Source organism: Kryptolebias marmoratus, linkage group LG4 (assembly GCF_001649575.2).
Source record: "Kryptolebias marmoratus isolate JLee-2015 linkage group LG4, ASM164957v2, whole genome shotgun sequence".
NCBI lineage: Eukaryota > Metazoa > Chordata > Actinopteri > Cyprinodontiformes > Rivulidae > Kryptolebias > Kryptolebias marmoratus.
In genome coordinates, this window is record NC_051433.1 from 11,798,272 (window position 1) to 11,818,717 (window position 20,446).

The 20,446-nt window shown below is 38.9% G+C and overlaps 1 protein-coding gene across 1 annotated transcript in view; it reads left to right on the forward strand.

Annotated features, from left to right (window-relative positions):
• LOC108231268 (testis-expressed protein 264) overlaps positions 1–20,049 on the forward strand; it is a 30,318-nt gene extending 10,269 nt beyond the window's left edge. The window contains exons 3-4 of the mRNA XM_017408196.3: positions 11,104–11,269; positions 18,572–20,049. Of these exons, the coding sequence (XP_017263685.1) occupies positions 11,104–11,269; positions 18,572–18,837 (432 nt within the window). The 3' untranslated portion in view covers positions 18,838–20,049. The remainder of the gene's footprint in view (positions 1–11,103; positions 11,270–18,571) is intronic.
• The last annotated feature ends 397 nt before the right edge of the window (positions 20,050–20,446 follow it).

Here is a 20,446-nt window from a genome sequence, read left to right on the forward strand (position 1 = left end):
TCAGTTTCACATTGCACAAATAACGCCAGTAGCAAGCTAGCTGAAGCACTTCCTAGATTATTAAACTAGTCAGAGCCAATTTCTCCAAACTGAGGTCGTTCAAAGAGCTACCTACAACAGGTAAGATGTTATTTGTTTATAACAAACTTCAAAAGATCTGAACTATCCCTTTTAAGGTCTGCTACTTTTGTGTTGCTAAGTCTTCTGATCCTGCTGTAATACAGCTGTTTTAGACTCGGAATAATAACTTTTGTGAAAGAAATGCTTCACATTGAACTCATTAATAAGTATAAGTGTTGGCCACTATTACTACTTTTGTTTTATCCTGACACTTCCACCAGCGCCCATCCTCCCCCTCTTCCTCACCTCATCCATTCTGCTCTTTTTTTTTGTCATCAACATTCATAAACCAGAATCTAATGAAGTATGGCCTCCATCAGGCAGACTTTTTCATAATATGCTACTGATTTAATCAATAAAATCATTCTGGAATCTACTTCAGCCAATGAAGCTGAAACCGAAGCTCTCTCGTCATTATAACCTTCATTCTTTCTACCTTCTCACCTGGCGTCTCTTGTTTTCCTTTAACTCTCTCCTGCTCTCTCTTTTTCCCTCCCTTTTATCCTCTCCCTCTCTCTCTCTCTCTTTGTGTGTGTGCTTTCAGTTAAAATAGAATTTAAAGTGGAACAAGAAGTAATAATTTGTACAAGTCATTATAGTCCTTTTGGTTAATTAAAGGAAATTCAACAAAATGGCAAAATTCAAATACTGAGACAAGAAATCGGGCTGATTTCTAATTAAGCTGTTATAAAATAATTACCATTTTTGCACCAGAAGCTCTTAGGTTAATATTTGCAGCCCAGGTAATAATGACCAATTACAGCTGAGTGGGCTTTAGCTGAATGCAGGTGGAAAGCCAAGATTTAATCTCAAAATCATTAATTTTCTTTCTTTCTTTCTTTTTCTTCTTTTTTAGTTTATCTCTATTGGATAATTGTTCTTAGATATGTTGTTGTTCTATCAGCAGTCTGTTTGGCTTTGGAAATTGCAGCAGAATTGACTACATGCATGTTTTTTTCTGGTTAAGTAAAGTTTCTGTTTTCCTTCTTCCTCCCCTCTCTACATCTCTGTGCATATAAGATATTTAGGTTTTTATTTAAATTTGTTCAGTGGAAGCCAAACTATGGTGTTATTTCTGCTGAAGCAGAGAAACATGTATGCGATTGCATTAGATCAGCATCTCTTGTGATCCTATTTTTAGCCAGTTTGTTGTATTAATATGCAAAGTCAATGGGCCTCTTTTTATCAAGTATGTTGCGTCACGACCCTGCAAGAGAACACTTCCCTCAGGAGTTTCTGCGGCGTTTGCCCGTCGAATGTTCAAACATGACTTTCATCCGCCAAGCAGCTGGGAATCTACTGTTGGTGTTAAATGTCACATCTACATGTGATTGATACGATTTAAACTTTATTCACTGTTGCACTGTCACCCTGAATTAAGATCAGGCAGGAGGGTGGGATTTCTGTTTAGGAGGGTGCTTATTTTTAGATGTGAGACTTTTTTTTTAGTTTTTTTCGCCTATGGCTCTCCTATCTTTTTAAGATGTCACAAATTGAGCAAAACCTGAAAGATGTACAGTATATTTACTGTTTTTTTTATGAGTCTGTGATTGTCTATTCTGTAATGTTCACTTTGAAATGTACAAACACAAGACAATGTAAAAAAAAAAAGACTGATAAAGTTCCATAAATAACCGTATGTTGAAGCTCTTTAGACTTAACTGTACTTAATAAAAAGGAGGTGCACGGAGCTTACAGCACATATGGTGTTGTCTTCAGAGCTGCTGGCTGCAGGAAAACAATCAAGTCCCAATCTGTTATGAAAGGAAGGAAAATTGTCAACATTTTAGGGAATCACACCCGAATTCACATTGAAAACAAGAACTGAAGCTTTGGATGACCTTTTTTTTTTGCGACTGGATGATTCACGAGTGAAAGGTCTGAACTTTCTTTCAGTAATTCCAAAATTAGGGAAAGCTCTTTTTAGAAAACCCCTCTGCAACTATGGATGTTATATAAAAGAAGAAAAACTAGAAATACACACATCAACACACAATCGTTCTCAGTTGGCTAAATTATTCCACCAATTTGGCTGTGTCTTTTGTTGTGACAGATATGCAAATTAAACGAATTTGCTTAGGGTCCTCTTGAGGGATTTTCTCAAAAGCAATTCAAGAGGCAATTTTAAACCATTCAAGTATGAGTCTGACAACAGGCTGGGAGCATCGTCCCAAGGTGTGAAGTTCCAGGACCTCAGTGAATGAACTTAAGAAAACGGAAAAGATAAAAACGAGGGCTTAAGACTTAGCGGCTCTATTCATCTCTGTGACTTCCAGACAGTCCTTGGTCATTTGTCAAGGTTGAATAAGTCTGAGTAAAGGCTGGTTTTGCTTGAGTGACACCTGGATTGTTCATCCTGGCGGAAACGACTGTCGCTTATTAAGCCTTCAGACTCTTTGAACCACTTTTTTCCTTCAGAGCTATAAAATAAAATGAGGACTGTAATAGGTTTGTAGAGATATGTCCCATTATTGTGAAGCAGTCAGACTCCGAAAAAGACGGTTGTATTATTGGGGAACTGTTGTCGTTCTGTTGTTCTGACGTTTAAAATAACCACGTGAAAGAGTGAAATGAAGTGGAGAAGTAATACAGAATTCATAATGGGGCTTTATAGGCTTAAAGGAGCAATACAAAAGAAATAAAGGGAAAGGTAATTGCTTCAGAGAAGATGGGTTTGTGCCTCTGATGGAGTGGTTTTCTTTGTAATCTTACAGATTATTGTTAATAAAACACAACCTGCAGGAAATTGTCCTATGTTGATATCTACATCCTGGATTAGATGAAATGTTAACCGCTGAAAATTGTAAAATAGGACACTTAATAAAATGTACAAAGTTACTAAACAGTAACATTAGTAGGGCTTATGTGCTCTATTCGGCACAGTAAGTGTATAAAAGAATAAAATTTACCCTTTGTAATACTTGAGAACACAACATCAGATCTCTTGTAGCCATTGAAAAAAGTGCCTTACACTTTTCTGCTGATATTTCTGACAATTGGTCATTGTTGGGTCTTCTTAGATCAAAGGAGTCCTTTTAGCAAAGGCAGATTTTCATTTTCTTCAAAGCTTTTTAAAGGGCTTTAGGTCAAGGCTCATAATTTTCATCATTATTTTGTGCTGTTGGATGTTTGCTAATGATCGGATATATCCTTGCACCTTCATACATGTGAATCAGATTAGAAACAGTCTGATAGTCTGCTTTAGGTGTGCTTTACTTTTCTTTTTTTGAGTTATTATTATTATTTTGTCATCTACATACTCACTGCATTCCCAAAGAGGTTTACTTGAACTTAATTTCTCCTAGAATAACCATGAAAGTTCTTGAAAACATTAGGTCTCTCCTTTTCTGCTTTCCCTTTGTGTTGTTTTATTTGGCCTTTGCCTCTCGAACCCTTCATGATTCAGTATGTAGTAGGTTTGTTGATCCTTCTTTGGAGTTTTATTACTGTAAAACGATTTGATAACATCACGAACACTTGAAACGATTATATACTGTTAAAACTGTGTTCTATGTGAAAATGCAATTACATTCTGATTTTCTCATCTTGTCTGTTGTGAAACCTAAACTTCAATAAGCACATTTTTGCTGTCATAAAACCACAATTTATAGGTTAATTCAGAACAGATGAATCCATAAATTTGGAAAGATAAGTTTGTTTTTGACTCAATTTTATTAGCCAAAATAACTATATTTGCTATGTCATTTGTAATTTGTTCTGTTTTTATGTATACAGGACTTTTTTATTGCTATTGTTAAATAACTTGAGACATTTTAGTGCATTTTGTTAGTTTTGTTTCATCGTTACATGATAACTCCCAGCCATGAAAGGTGGATAATGATAATGATGTGCATACCTTTACGGAAAGCTAGATTTATTTGCATTCCCTTTTTAAATGTATTAAAAAATTCTGGTCTTAAAGCTCACATGTGCCAGTATTTCCAACCAGGACTGTGTGGTAAAAATCTGTGTAAATCCTGAAGTTGCACCAGAGGGAGCTTTGTCATAAATTGCCAATGACATAACCTGAGGCAATGTTGGCTGGGGAAGGATTTCAAATTGACAAACTTTGGGGATATAGGGTTACAGTGGATTGTCAGTTTTTTTCCATTTTTTTTAGACATTAGGATTTTGGAGATTTGTTTTACTTGTTTACCTACCTTTTACATTAGTCTGTGTGCCGCTGAGCTGTAAATCTGGGTATACACCAAATGATTGAAGGCTATCTTAGGGGAGCGGGCTATCTTTGATAAACGACCACATCTGACAGAAAGGTGCAATAATTTAAAATAAACTGTCCTCCAATCCAAAGTACATAATGGTGCCTGGGTAATCTTTCAGCCTGACATTAACCCAGTTTATAGAGCCAAGTCAGTGTCTGTGTCTTCTTCAGTGGTTCTAATAAAACATGAACCCATGGAAAATTAATGTCCACATTTGGTTGTATGTTTGCTTGCTTTATTGAATTTCCCTCAGAATCACACACTCATCTGTTGGTGGTTAACTTATATATTGGGTATTACTTTCATGTGTGTGTGTGAAACAGACAGTTTAAATTTCCAATTTCTGTTTTCTTTGTTCAGAGAAAATTGGTTGTGAGCGAGAGCACATGGTCATACTTTCTATAAGCCGGGTAGTGATGATTCCCTGCAGCTACTGAAAGCTGCTGGTATGATACCAAGCATCAGGTGATATTCACAGCCTTTGAAATGTGAAAACGTCTTCACATTTTTCTTTTTGTTGCTGCTGAAATCAAGACATCTCTCCTTTCTCAATTTTGATCATGGATGACAAAAGCGGACTCCAGTGAAATGACTGTCCTCTGAAACGTCAAGCAACGCGAAATTAAGAAAGACGTTCTGTGTCCCGTTCTGGTTCTGTTTAATCAGCCTTTCATTGGGTCATATCATCAGGTCACGCTCTGTTGGGCCCTGTCATTTCCCATGGCTGCTCACTAAATGATGATAAATTGTAATAATGTTTTCATCCGAACACAACCAAAACAACTCACAGTGGTAAAATACTATAATGCCTCCGCTGCCAAGGATGTGAAGAAAAATGACCTTTTATTGACCTCGTTACTTTGCACTGCCATAAGGAGCTCCCTTGGGGCCCGATGTCATGAGCCTGTAGGGAAGGCATATGAGGAAAATCAAACAAAAAATAATAACTACACCTTCCACAATCCCCTACTCAATTACAAGGGTCCACCCTGAACACTTTGGCTCAGCAATTCCCCTGCTTGTCTAATTATTGGCTTCCTTTCTGGTTCAGGTCTTCTGCTTTAAAGACACAGGAAAACTGACCTCATTACATAGTTAGTCTTCATGGGTCACATCCTTGTTTTACTCTTCTGACAGAAAAGTAAAAGCTATAGGGGTCGTGTATGTGTGCACAAATAAAGATGAACTCAACTTCTGGAACAAAATGGAAAATTTCAAAGCTTCTTACTCCTGTCACATATAGTAAATTAAGTTGCAAAAGTCAGTTAAAACAAGAACTTTCAACACATTGTCCTTCTGACACAATATAATAGGATGCATCTAATGGTAATTAATGTCAAAATAATGATCCCAAGTAATTTAAACAATTGTTCATGAAGAAATACCAATGAAAGAACTCATTTATCATGATGTGTGGAGCTGCATACATATGATTTGCTGCTTCGTTCTTCGTTGTTTGCCGGAACCCGACTTATCCAAAATGTGTTTTATATTAAATACGTGTTTGAAAAAAAGAAGCATATGAAATATTAAGGACCTCATTTTGTCTGCTGGTTCTGTCCTGATCTGCTACAACGCTGCAATCACAGATTCATAAAGGTCAAGATGTCCAGATTACTTGTGTTCTTGGACTGAAATCATTAGATATTCAGTTCACTCTCCGCTCAAAGAAAAAAGGCAATAAATCCTTAAAGCAGAGGATTAGTTTTTGAGAATAATTGGTATTTTACATAAAAATCACCTATAGGAGTGCTTGTCTAAATTAATTTTCTTTCGAATAATTTATTCAACGTCACACAAAAAGACTTGTATATATAATTTATATAGTTTTTTTTGTTGATTATGAGGGGCTGTTTGTGATTGCTGAAAAGCAGCTGTTATTTGAGGAGGTGACATCAGGTTTGCATCAGTATGTCCTTACCTTTGATTGACCCGTGTAAATAACGGGAAGGACAGAAATGGATCCTCTATCTGGTAAACTAATAAGACGGGTTGTGATTTTCTGATTGGGTGCATTTGTTTGCAGCTTTGTCTGACCTGATGGTCAATGTGCCAGTAATGTCAGGGATAACAAAATAAATAAATACAAGAGTTATACATGTACAGAATGGACAAACTGATCATGTAATGCCTAGAAAAAAAGGAAATGAACTTTAAATGTCTTTTTTTCTTGTTTAATACAGCTTTTCTACCATAAAGAAGTGTTGAAAGAATGAGAAATGTACTTTTAAAGTCAAAGGGGATTAGAAAATATTCAAGAAACATTGTGCAATTTTAAACAAGCAGTTAAGGATCAAAGTAGAGATGGTTTAATACAGCTAACAACCACCCTCGAAGGACAGAGGTTCACACAGATAGAACACCAGTTTGTAAAAGTTACAGACTGCTTCACCAAATCCCTTTTAGTTGTTAAAAGTTCTGGGCAAAGTCTGAGAGTTTCACAAACTCAAGGTAGAACAGTGTTATCTTGGAAACATTCGGGGATAGATCAGGGAAAGTTGGCCCAGCCATTGGGAGTCCTTTTATTTAATCTTTCAAACCTCTAAAAAGTATTTTTTAGGCAGTGTTCATTGCCTTAAAAGACTTCCAATGTCTGCCTATGGAGCCTGAATTTCAGGCACTGGTGGTTTTCTTAATTATTTCCTCATGTTTTTTGCATTGCATCACTGTCTTAGTTACATCAGACCTGTGTGAGGAACACTACAAAGCACATCAACCAGTGACCACTCAATCCTCCCTAAACAATCCCTCAGAGCAATTCTGGCCCTTGGCGGCCTCTATCCTGCACGTTGTAGTTGTTTTCCTGCTCTTCAGCAGGTCTTCGAGTTCTGCAGAAGCCTGTTAATCACTCATTCATTCAAATCAGGTGTGTCAAAGCAGCTAAAACACACCTGATTTGAATGACTGAGTGATTCCCTACTGAGTGACAGGTTTCTGCAGAACTTGACGACCTGCTGAAGAGCAGGACAATGACTAAAGCATGAAGCACTGTGGCCCTCCAGGACCAAGATTGGGCACCACTGCCTTAGAATTATCCTAAATTCCAACAAACTAAATAAAGCAAGAAAAAAATGGAGTGGTTATATTTATTTCTTCTTTCTCACTTCTTTCTTTTCTTCCTTGGTAAAGACATATGTGTTTGGAATCTTTAGATGTGACACAACTAAAATACTAAACACACTTTGTTGTATCATTTTTGCTTTTGTGAGCTTCTCTTTTATCCTTAACCACAGACCATTTTGATCAATAAAAAGACATTACGTAGCTACGGCATATGTCATAATGCATGGCTCTGAGTAAAATAATAAACAACGAGTACAATAACAACAATAAAATAACAATAGTGGTTATGTTATGTTTTTACGTCTGATGATGAAATCATGGGGTCTAAATGTGTTCATACGTTCGCATGTATACACATCAATATTCCTCAATATATTCATCTGACTCTGATGACTGAAGCCAACGAGGACAGCCAGATGCTTCTGAAGGGGGAAAAAAAAGACACCAATAATTTATACTGCTGAAATGACTGAGACTGACAGCATTGTTCCTGCAGACAGCAGCCAGAGGAATGCCACTGCTGTCATAATTAGGCTGAGACAGATGGTAAGAGAGATGATGGGACAGAGTTTGAAAAGAAGTCATCTGTTTCCTCTCCAGAACTTCTCTTCCACGTCTGTGTTGTATGTACGAGCCTGATTATCAGACGTCTGCAACCGCCCCTCGTTTAATTGTGACTGCATGTCAGTTGTCCCACCTTGCTTGAGTCTGGAACATCCGCTGAAAATGCACAGATTACGCTCGCAGGAACTGTCAGAAATGAGTAATATCATCTGGAAACGTCTTGACCTTCTGAGAAGATGATAAATTATGCAATCTTAAATATCTGAGCTAAAAAAGACCAACTCTGTCACGTAAACACTGCTGTTTTTGTCAACAATATGCTAAGCTTTTACTCATAATTTAATGTACATTCAAAACAGTGTCTCATATACACCATAAGAGCATTAAAATGCCCACTTAATAAAAGAAACATCAAATTAAAATACTATTTTCAATAGTTATTTTTGTATACAGATACAAATCAATCAAATTGTTTCTTTTTTACTGAGATAGTAGATGTTAGTTGCAGTGTAGTTTCAGTGTTGCTCGACATTAAGCTCACACCAAGCAGGTAAATCCAACAGACTATAGCTGTGCATGAAAAGCGTAACAAAATATGATGTATGAATCTTTAATGAAGGCGGGGGACTGAATGTGAGACTTCTTTCATCAGGAGGAGGGCAGTGAGGAGCAGAGGGAGGACAGCAGATTTAAAAATAATAAAAAAAAAAAGAAGCAGTGGGAAATGTGGAGTTAACCACGACTGATTGCAGGGCTCTAAGTACTGAAGAGGGAGTACAAGATTTCTCTTTAGTTCTGGAGAGAGATAGCAAGGTTCTCACAAATAGAAAAAAAAAATCACTTAGAATTGACTGAATGTAGATTTAAGAGACTATCTGTATGACTTGTGTCCTGTAGAAGTTGTTTGTTTGTACATGTAATGACTGTAAAGGTTTGTTTTAAGGTTTATGTGGTTATTATACTGTTTGGACTGAACTGGATAGCATGTTTGTTGATATGATTTGGACTTGTTGCCTTTTTAGAATAATGCCTTGTCGTGACGTTCGCCGTGAGTTGGCTCTGTGTAAATAAACTGAATTAAAAATGAATTAATTTTTCTTCGGTGAGGCTATAAAACATGACTTTTCAAAGAGTTTCAGGAAAATTTTCGGGCGCCTCAGCTGGGAAAGCAATATTTTTTCCAACACTGTTTACATTGTAGCGATGAAGGGCTTCAGTCTAGGAGGGAGGAACTTGGTTTTCACTGAGGCTGATGATGCTGAAGCCTCGGATTCACAAGGAACAACACAGTTTTTGTTTTGGTTGGGGAACATTAGACCAGCTCTTCATACTTTGAGCAAATTCTAGGGAGTATAGGAGTTTATTTAACCAGTCTCTGTGTCTTGCAGATCGTGTGTCCTCCAGGAAGTGCCTGTTTTGCTTCCAGTGAAGGTGGTTTGAGTTTTTCCCACAGGGAGGACTCAGGGTTGACCCAGGGCATGCTGGAGAGACTGAATGTGCATTTGACTTTATGCCGCGGTGTGCAGCTCTGACTTGACATGATGATTTTTGATCATGAAGCAGTGCAAGAGATTAGAAATTTTATGTCACGTAATCTTGCACCGGGGAATATAAATCTGTCACATGATATTAAAACCTTGAGTGAGTGAGACGGTTGCAGTCAGGACTGAACAGAACTTTATTCTGACGGGCTAAAGCCTCCACTGATACTGTATGCATAAAGTGTGATAGTTTACTTTTAGATCTTGCACTGGGGTGGTTGACAGCTAAGTGTGAAACATCTATGATGATAGTCAGCTCCCCTAGGTCCTCAACCCAGAAAAGGTGGACTGCCTCCTCCGTGTTGGTGTGAGTCTTTGCCTCAAGTATCTGAGTATCCTGTTCAGTGTTGGCAGGATGGACTAGGAGATGAATCGGCAGATCAAAGCCTCTGTCATTGTGAAGAAGGAGCTGAGCCAAAAGGCAAAGCTTTTGATTTACTAGTCATCTATGTTCCGACCACCACCTACTGTCATGAGGTATGGATCTTGACTGAAAGAATAAGATCTTGAATACAAGCGTCTGAAATGAGCTTCCGACACAGAGGGGCCAGGCTCAGCCTTGGAGTAAAGTGAGAGCTTCATCATGTTGGTGGAGCTCTGAGTTAGCTGAGGTGATTCAGGTATCTGATTAGGATGCATCATGGGTACCTCCATCTGGAGATATTCAGAGCACTACTGGGAGGAAACCCCGGGGCAGACCCAGAACTCGCTGAGGGATTATGTATCCTCTGGCCTGGGAACATTTTTGGATCCCCCAAGAGGAGTTGGAGAGTGTCGCTGGAGAAAGGGCTGTCTGTTTCCCTGCTGAACTTGTTGCCTTTGTGACCCGACCACTGATAAGTGGGAATTAATGAATGGCTAACTGGGTGTTTTTTCTAAAAGAATTGCCTTAGCTGTAAACCTACAGAATGAGCTGCTGCTGTTAGCTCCTTTATGTCAGTAAACTGTTGTTAACACACCACCACACCTTTATATGTCACATCTCAATGGCCAACAAAGTCAGGCACCTCCAGTAGATGGTGGGCTTGAACACACCTCTTATTTTTCACCTGGAACTCCTCGGTTTTTCTTCTAAACAGAAGTCAAGGGATCTCTTGCCTTAGCAGCCCAGACGAATGGGAGAAAAGGGATGAATGATTGACTTCTGAACTATACACAGTAATCCTTACATTTATGAGCATAAACTGTGTAAAGTTTATTTATTATGGCAAGAATAAAATGTACAGGACTGATAACCATGCACGTACATCTAGTAACACAACTTCTATCTGTTCCTTTAAAGCAGTAGTTTGACAAAGAAGCTAACAAAATACCACAGAGTAGAAAGTCTCAAAAATCTATAGATAGACGGATAGATATCGAGTGCGACTTTAACACCAAAAGCAGAATACTTTGTGCTAAACTAAAATCTGGAGATCATGTGAAGCAGCACGGCTATCTTTTTTTATTCAGTTGTAAATCATTTTGCTCATCGAGCAAATAGTTTGGCATTAAATTCCACAAATTAGTGTTTTTCCACACTAATTGGGTCTACATGCAATGTTTCTTGTAAATCATTAACCAGATTTTGTGCCCACTGACTTCTCCCTCAGGAAAGGAAGCTCTGTGCACATCCATTCCTTGAAATCTACAAAGACGGTCAGATCCAGTTCATCGTCCCCTTGGCTCGGCAGGTTGATTTTTATGTGCCCGAAGTTCGGCAGGTAGAAAGGAGGCTGTCAGAACAAGAGGAATCTCACAGTGACACAGACATCTCAGGTTTGTGAGCCTTTATTTTCAAACACAGTGATGCACAGTTTTGGTTGTATCTTTGGTAATAAGAGTGGAAAAAATCCCTAAATATTGTAATTTAACAATGGCAACATATAAAGCTCAGACTTTACTTACAGTTCTTTAATAATAAAAGCACCAGTTCAACCCACTTTTACAACATCCAGTTCTCTCCGGCCACCCTAATGCCCCCAGCTGTCCTGGCTTTCACAATATCCAGCCTGTTTTAGTCTCTACCAACTCCTGAGGGAAATATCTTGCTGTTAAACTTCTGTGTTTTCTAGCTCCCAGCTTTCCAGCAGTAAAACAGAAACAAAGTAGAAAAGACTGTAAATGCAAAACAGCAAACTGATGGACACTAAAAAGCTCCATGGAGCTGAGGGGGATTGCCAAGTTAGGGTCGTCTCATTAGTTCCTGTTTTCTTTGGGGTTCACTGTTAATTTAAAAATACTGATCACCATCATCAATCATTTTAATTGCCATATAGGAAATATTTGAAAAAGCAACATAAGATTTTAAAGTTGCGTATAAACACTTAACTGACAAGAAAAGTTACTTTCTGGTGGCCCTGGAAAAAACAGGACATTAAGGCTCTTCTGTGGGTTTGTTCAATAAAGGTAGCTGATGTTTCAGCTGAGATCAAGGGGAATTGGACCTTGTCTCGACTGCTGTTTTGTTTATAGGCAGCTCCACAGAAGCAAACTGCTACTGACACCTTTTTAGGTGTTAATGAAAAGCCCAAACACAACAGCTTCTGCCAGAGCTGCGCTGCCACTCAGCCTGCAGATATAAGGATGCCATATGGAAATCTTGCTTTCACTAAATGAAAATGCACAGTCACTTAAAGACTATTCTCCTTCATGGTAATTTCTCCTCATGAGACATAAAAGATCTTGATGAAGTGTGTTTTACCATTAGTGGATGAAACCTGATTGATGCAACTTTGTGGCCATATTGGGCTGTTCAGTTCAAGTCAAAAGAGCAAAACTTTATGCTGAGTTTAAAGAAAGATTTGCTATAATAAACACAAACAAAAGTGAGAATAATGATTAAAAAAACAAAACAAAGAAAAAACATGGGAACATTTTTGCTTCAGCACATGGTAAAAATGTAAACATGTACTATATATACTCTATGGACGAAAATATTTGGTAAATTCCTGTAAATTAAGAGTGTATATGTAAAACCTGTGTGTAGATTTTTCAATGTAACATAATTTAATTAAAGAGTTTCCTGAAATTGTGATGGGCGTATAATTAGTCTTCCATTTTGGGCTTGGAAAGTCTTTTTTTTTTTTCTCAGTTGTTTTGCCACATTTGTACCTGTTATAATTTTTTATGATGATTGTTCTTGTGAGCAATGATAGATTTTTGTGAATAATTACGTTTTTCTGTGTGCGTCATGGAGTCTGTATTTTAGAAACGTTTTGACTGGCACTTCACGCCGCCCGACGCTTGTTACAGTACCTCAGCGAGAGGGGGGGGGGGTATAAATGTGTTCACCTCTGTCAAAACTGACCTGAAGAAGATCCAGTTTGGATCAAGAAGCTGTTAAATAAATCAGTCCTGTGCTGAGGAATAAGTGTACAGGCTTTACTTCGTTCATTCCAATGAAGCTTTAAGGTAGGCCATCACTGGAGATAAGGGGTGACTGAAACCCTCTGACTTCAGTAATTAACAGGTGTGGTGCATCTGAATACCCTTAAGAGAGTTTGCACTTTAAGCCCATATTCATTATATTATAAAAGCAACTTTAATTTGTATTATTAAAGCTAAAACATCAAGATTATGTCGGAGTCCATATATGGATTTTTTTCTCCAACATGCCCACACTGTGTGCCAAATATTTCTTCCAGATTCAGTAAATCTGACAACAACAACACCAACAAAAAAAAAGAAAACCAGAAAGTCTGGAAAGTCTCCCTCTGGATCGCCCCCTTTTTTTTCCGTCTTCTTTTTTACAAAGTAGAGAAAACCAGAGTGCTGTTGACAAATCCTGCTCTTCATGTGTCATGGGCACAGTGCAGAGTGGAAGTGACATTCAGGTCCATGTCTCAGAATGATAATGTGACAGAGAGTGGTGCTCCTGTCACACCGGGATCAACTCAGCCAGAGTGAGCCAGTCGAGCATTCAGGCCACTGGATGCTTCTTCGGTCTATTGACACCCCCGCCTCGCTCCGACTCTACCGCCCGCCGTCCCCCCCCCCCTGCACCCGATACCAATCCTGTCTCGGTGACCTTATCAACCCTCAGCTCCTGCACACGCGGCTCCTTGCGCTGCCAGACAGCATCCTAACCGTCACCCTGTCAGTCCTCGGCGCGGTTCTCTCTGCTACCAAATCAGTTTTGCGTTTTGTGTCTGCAGTAGTTCTTAAACAGCATGAACAAGTAACAGTTTGTTACAGATTTAGTCTGTTGTTTGAAGGGCTTTGGGAGAAATTTTAAGTCAAATCGAAGCTAAAAGGCTAAAAACTTTGTAATTTCTAACAAGAAATAAAACAAACCAACAGTTTTCTATCAATATAGCCCACTTCTGCATTAGGTATTGCTTTATTAAAGTTGCAGCAGTGTTATATCTCTTTTCTCTCACACAATACAGCCCTCTTCCACACCTCCTCGTGTTATTAAAAACTCCTGGTGAGTTTCAATTATCCCCACAACCTCTGCTCATTTTTTGCGAACCCTGCGTTTGACTTCTTTTTTCAGCATCGTCTAGCATCAAATCCCTCCGCAATCTGAACAAACTTTGGCTGCTTCTCACTGAAGAGAGGCACCAGATCAATCCCCCTCGCCCCCCCTCCTCTGGCCCAATGGCTCGCTTCTCCTCCGACGCTCTGCTGTCTGTCCTGCTGGAGATCAGCGGCACGTTCAGCTGGACACACAGCCGAGACCGGCTTGGGTAAACTATCCGTCTGATGGAGCATTTTACGTGAGAAAGATGACAAAATCAAAGCAAAGGTATTGTGTATGACAGTTTGGTTAAAAGAGGTTTTTTCTACTCTATAACCAGTGATGATTGATTTCTCATGGTCATTTATTAGTTCAGACTTGTGCGTCTGTGAAAAAGGAGTAGTATGTAAAAAAAAAGACTAATATTTGGAGTTTAATTGAGTGAATACAGTTTGTGAGAGCAGAAGATAAAGATGTAAAGGATTAATTAGGGTCTTTCATTGGCTGATTGCATCTTTTTTTACATTAGGCAGAATTGAAATTCATACTATTCTATCAGTAGATACTGATTGCACAGCTGTTGAATGGAATCAGACGGTTTTCATCTTGGCCCGTCAACACACCATAGTTAAGCATAAAAATTCACTGACTGTAGCACATCTTTGGTGTGGAAGTTGTTTATGAGGAAAACTTAAAGTTGGTTATTAATAATATATTTATAAGGCCTTTAAAAAAAAGTCAGAGGAAGCAAAAGACGCTGCGAAAAGGAACCACCATTTTTGTGGCGATTCGTATGCTGCTCACTTTACCACCCGGTAAAAATCATCAATACATTCATTTTCTCCCACTTATCCGTGGCTGACTCGCGGAGGCAGCAGGGCCAGGAGGGGAATCCCAGACAACCCTCTCCCCAACAGCACTTTCCAGCTCCTCCAGAGAGATCCCGAGGGGGTTCCCAGGTTGGAGAAGACATAAAATCCCTGCAGCGAGCTCTGGGTCTTTCTCTGGGTCTCCTTTCAGGGGTATGTGCAAAACAAACAACAAGAAAAAAAGAAGGAAACCCTCCAGAGGGAGGCACCCAGGAAGCATCCTGATCAGATGTCCAAACCACCTCAGCTGACTCTTAGATGTGGAGGAGCAGCGGCTCGTCTCTGAGCTCCTACCCCCCCCAGATCGCTCCACCTGTTTCCAGTTGGGAACCACAACCTCAGACTTAGATGAGATGAGGTTAAGTGCTGCTTAAACTGGTGACATATTTGAGCCCAGGTTACGGTGTGGGGCCTACAATTTCCAAGCAGGAGAAAATGTAAACAGAAAATTTATAGATTCGAAGCTGCTGATATATTTTGTTATGAAAGCAGTCAAATTTTCAATTCCGTAACAGATTAGATATGATTTTTAAAGCTTTCCGTAAGTTTTTTGAGAGAAATCCCAGCCAGAATCTGCAGGTTAGGGCTTTGCAAAAGTCAAAAACTGGAATCTGAATTATTCTATAAAATTGTAATTGTTTTTAGAAGATACCTGTTAGAAGAGTCATATTGTTCTGTTTCAAAATGCCTGGATAGGATTTTTGGTCCATCACCACCATGACACAAGACAGATGCATGTCATATGTTTTGACATTTTTTGCATCGCTGTGTTTGGAATAATTCATCCGGTTTGCGAAATGAGCAGTGGTGTGAAAATCCTACTTTATTACATTACTGAGACAATTTCCTGCCGTTGCCAATATTTACTCTGTCGTTTCTCGTGAATAATGTGATCTCCGGGAGAATTCGAAGGAAAAAATGGCTTCACTGTAGGTGGTGAAGGAAGAGGAGAGTGACCTTTCTGAAACCTGTTCTCCGCTTCATCGTCTCCTGGCGATTTTTAGTTGTGTTAGAGGAAAACACAAGCTGCCCTTCAAATTTTATGCAAGCCTTCATCTCTGAAACCTCTTCCGACCCAAATGTTCTTTTCATTTTCGAGGAAGCTCGCATCCACATCAGCGTGCCGCTTTCGCAATTGATTCATCATGTGGATGTTTTTGGTTTTGACTCTCAAATCCATTCAACAACTCTGATTTTCACTCCTGGCGCAAAAAAAAACTCTTAGTCTGCACCGATTATTACTCTGAGGGCTTTAAACTGAATTTTCATGAGCTTCGTCCCAAACACATTAAGGATGTTAAATCTTAACTTGCTCATCATCGCTATCATTTTAATAATGACTCAGCTGTCAATCAGCTTTATCTAGAGACCAGTGCTTAAAGTCACCACTAAGCCTTACAAATGAAATGCAAATTTCGCCTCCAAATGAAGATATCACGCCTAATGTGTGTTTCCCAGTTTAAATGGGCTTTTTTCCCCACTGGCTGATTACGTTTTGTGATTTGCTTCAGGGATCCCAACCAAGCCCTTGCTCTTTTTCCTTGTATTGTTTGTATTTTTTGTCTCATCAACTACATGAATATGAGGTGGATGCAAATTACCCACACAGTGCTTGTGGCTAGATTCTAGTTAGCTTTTATTAGCATTTTTTGTGCATGAAGTTCATTCTGTGCTTTATATTGTCCTGACTTACTGTCTTATCAACAGCCTTTACTGCATTAAACCTGATTAAAATCACCTTACACAACTGTATTCACTGGTAGGAATAAATGAGTCAATATTCTGCTGGGAAGGTTTCATCTCTTGTTTAAACCCAGTGTGTGCTCACTTCTTTACCCAGGACTTAGTTTCTCTGTTGACATTAATAATTGTTTTTTTTTTTTCCAATATCATGGTTTGGGAATGTAATGAACATCAATATTATTCATACAGCAAAGCACTCAACAGTGATTGTTCAGATCTTTTGGACTCACCAGGTTCTGGGGAGAAGTTATGAACAATTATTATCTTACCTGTTGTAGATGGCTCTTTGAATGGCCTCAATTTGAAGAAATGGAGCTTAATTCTGACTGGATTCATGAGGTAATGGCTAGTCTGAGCAGTTCAAGACCAAAATGGCAAACTGCCATTAAAAAAAAACAACCAAAAAACAAAACAAAAACTCAACAATCCCCCCAAAGGTCATAGTAGTTCATTCTAACATTATTTTAAACAGTTTTGCATTACATGGTTATTTACATAGAATTTTTTGCTAATTAGCGAGCACGAATAGCAGCAGCTAGCTGTAGCACTTCCGGTTCAGCGTGGGACACTTCTAGCATCAATTTCAACTACATCTGCTGTAATAACAGCGTAACACAAAACTGACATGGTTGTAAAGGTTTATGACACGCTGTTTACATGAACCGCTGGCCGTTAGCTTGTCACCCTGGTTAAAACAAATTCATTTTTCTCCAAACTGAGATTGTTCAAACAGCTATATAAAAGGTGAATTATAATTGTTCATAACCTTTCCACCAAACACCATTTCTAAAACATCGTTTTGAAGCGAAGCAAATCCAGTTTGAACATTGCATCATTTCAGGATCTCTTGGTCAATCTTTAAACTTGAACTCACAGCAGTGATACTTTGCAGTTTTATTTTTAAAGTGCGTTTTTTTTGAGGTTCTGACAAGGTTTATAACTTCTATTATGACATTTGTCCTCTCATAGATTTCCTCCTCTGTTATATTCAGAAGCTCCACGGTTCCATTATGGTGTGTGTGTGGATGAGACGTCAGTTCCTGATGGTTTCGTTGGCCATTACCTGGTTTGCTTTTCTTAACTGGATGTGTTCGGAACTATTGATTTGAAAAAGAGCATTGTGCAGCAACATTTACCATCCGCAGAGCAACGGGGGAAAAAAAAAAAAAAAAGTTAACAAACTGGCTCCCTTCCCGACATGAAACCGAGGAGTTAAGTGTTCGGGTTGCTTATGTGATCCCATCCAATTAAAATCTTTAGCTCATCGAAGTTTCTAATTAACAACACCTCAGTGCCTATTTTCAGTTTCCGACTTTAAGTAACGGCCCGAGGTGTTGGGGCTGGTATCTCATCGTTCGTTAACAAGCAGAGAAATGTGACAAGCAAGAAATACCGTAGCTTCTCTGTCATTAAAAACACACACACAAACGGGGGGGGAGTGGAAGGGAGTTAATTCTTTATAACAAGAGGATTAAAAGAAGTTAACCACTTCAGTGTGGAGGAGAAAGCAGCCCTCTATTTTAGCGATTTCCTCACAATTTCTGGGTGTTGTCTTCATGTTTATTAATGACTATATAACAGGTTAAATGAACAAAACACCAAGGTAACCAAGTGTTTCTTTAACAGTTTTAAGAAAACCACTTTGAACCCGAACTGTTCTAAACTCATACATTTAGCCTTTTTTGTATGAAACCTTGTAGACTTGCATTTTATTTCTAGAAACATGCTTCCAAGAAATTTATGGATGTCCCTCTTCATGCATATAACAAAGATTTGTTATAAAATAAAGGGGAATGTGTAAAATGTATATGTGTTATTCTGGACTGAAATCAAAGTGCAGCTTAAATAGAATAATGCTGATTTTTTTGTTTTTTGTTTTTTTTAATTCCCTTTGAGTTGCAGCGTGGAGGTTTTTGGGCAGCCTTGCCTTTCTCATGTGGCGTTTGTTTATAAGAGTCTTCTCACCATCTGTGCGTCCCACTCCTTTTGTTCTCCTCGCTGCTCTAGGTGCGGACTCCAACAGCGAATGCAGCTCAGAGAGCGGGCTTCTCCTGTCAGACAGCAGAGACACGTCACCGGTGGAGTCGTCTGTCCACTCCGCACTGGTCCGAGACCGAGGGAGGGCGGACGACAAAGGGGGAAGTTCCAGGGGAAGTTCGTTTAAAGATCTGGACTGGGACTGGACTGCTGGACGCCAAGACGGAGATGCCAAACAGGAGAGCCTGGACGTTCCCGCGCAGGAGCTGCTGGGTGTCGTTGAAGGGGAGGAGTGAAGGAGGATACAGGATGATAAAATCTGAAAGTTTTTTTTTTTTTTTTAAAGAATAAGGATACTTTTGCTACAACAAATCCTCTTTAGTCAGGGCTTTGAGACTTTCTCAACCTCTTTTTCTACTTTAATATTTACTAAAGGTTTTAAAAACCGCTGGTATCGTTGCAGTTTGTTGCACTAAATTATGGGAGGACCCTTAGGACAAAAAGCATTCTTCCTCTCAGAAACGCTATCAAACCCTCAGATGTATGTGAAAGGGTTTGATGATGTATGTGAGAGGAAGAGTGGGTTTTGTCCTAAGGGGTCTCCTATACTAAATAGTGTTTTTGTTTGTTCCAGCTTTAAGTGTCAGATCAATCCACGAAGGAAACGGACGGCAGGAGAATAATGGGGGTAGAGTCAGTTCAAGTAGGCAGTATTGAAGGACTGCAACCAGTATTTTATTTAAAAGACATGCTCTGCATCAGATGTTGGTTTCACCAGCAGTACTTGTTGGTACAGTGAATGTACTTTTTGGTCTGAATCATTTCAGTGGGTTTGTTGATAAAAAAATAATCAAAAGTGATGTAGGATATTAAGAGATCTTTTTAAAACTGTTTAAATATAGGTTTTTATGATTAAAAAAAACAACCACTTGAAATTGTAAAACATTGTTCAGGTACCTGAGACCCTTGAATTTCATTTTATTTTATTGTTTTTATCCTTTTTGCTGTTAAAAATGTGTGCTTGTTGATCTGAACGTTGTGCTTGAACAGCCTCCGCTTGTCTTTTGAGTGCGAACGAGAAATGTTTGGACGACGGCAAGTTGTTCTTTTATTTGCTGCGTTGTGCTTTTATTTTGTAGACAGCGCAGGGCTCTTGAGCAAGAAAAGGAAGATCTCTAACGAGGAGCTGAAACAGCTGAAAATGATGGATTTTCTTTTTGTCATGGTTTCACAAACTCACATGAGACCAAAAATAAATCTGTACTGATCTTTTCAGGTGTGACGCCGTTAAACATTTCGTTTACAAAGCGCACAGCAAAAACAACACATTTAGGGCCTGGCATTTCTCTAAGAAATACTTATCACAATATCATAATAATTTGGGATGCTCAGAGTTGACTCTCAGCTGCTACCACAGAAATTTGACCTCATTATCTGTAATTTTGAGTAAGTTCTAGCCATTTTTGTGCCAGCAAAGGGAGATTAGCTGTGGCAGCCATCTTGGATTTGGTTGACTCCAAATGTCAATCAGTTGTAGACGTACATCCAGTAATTACTTTCTGAAAGGTTCGTAAAAATCCGTCCAGTGATTCATGAGATATCTTGCTACCCAGTAGACAATATTGTCAGCTACAACCACATCAACTTTTTAGCTGAATATCTGTAAAACTGGCTGAGTTGTAGCTGTTTATGTGTTTTATAAGTCTGGTGGCTTTGGCAGCTATCTTGAATGGGATCGACTCCAAAGGTTGATCAGTTCTAGATGTACGTCCAATAATTACTTTCTGAGAGTTTTATTCAAATCCAGCCATTGGTTCATGCCATATTTTGCTAACAGTATAGACAAACAAACACTGACATTATCACCCCACCTTTGCCTTTTGGCAGAAGGAGATAAATAATGTT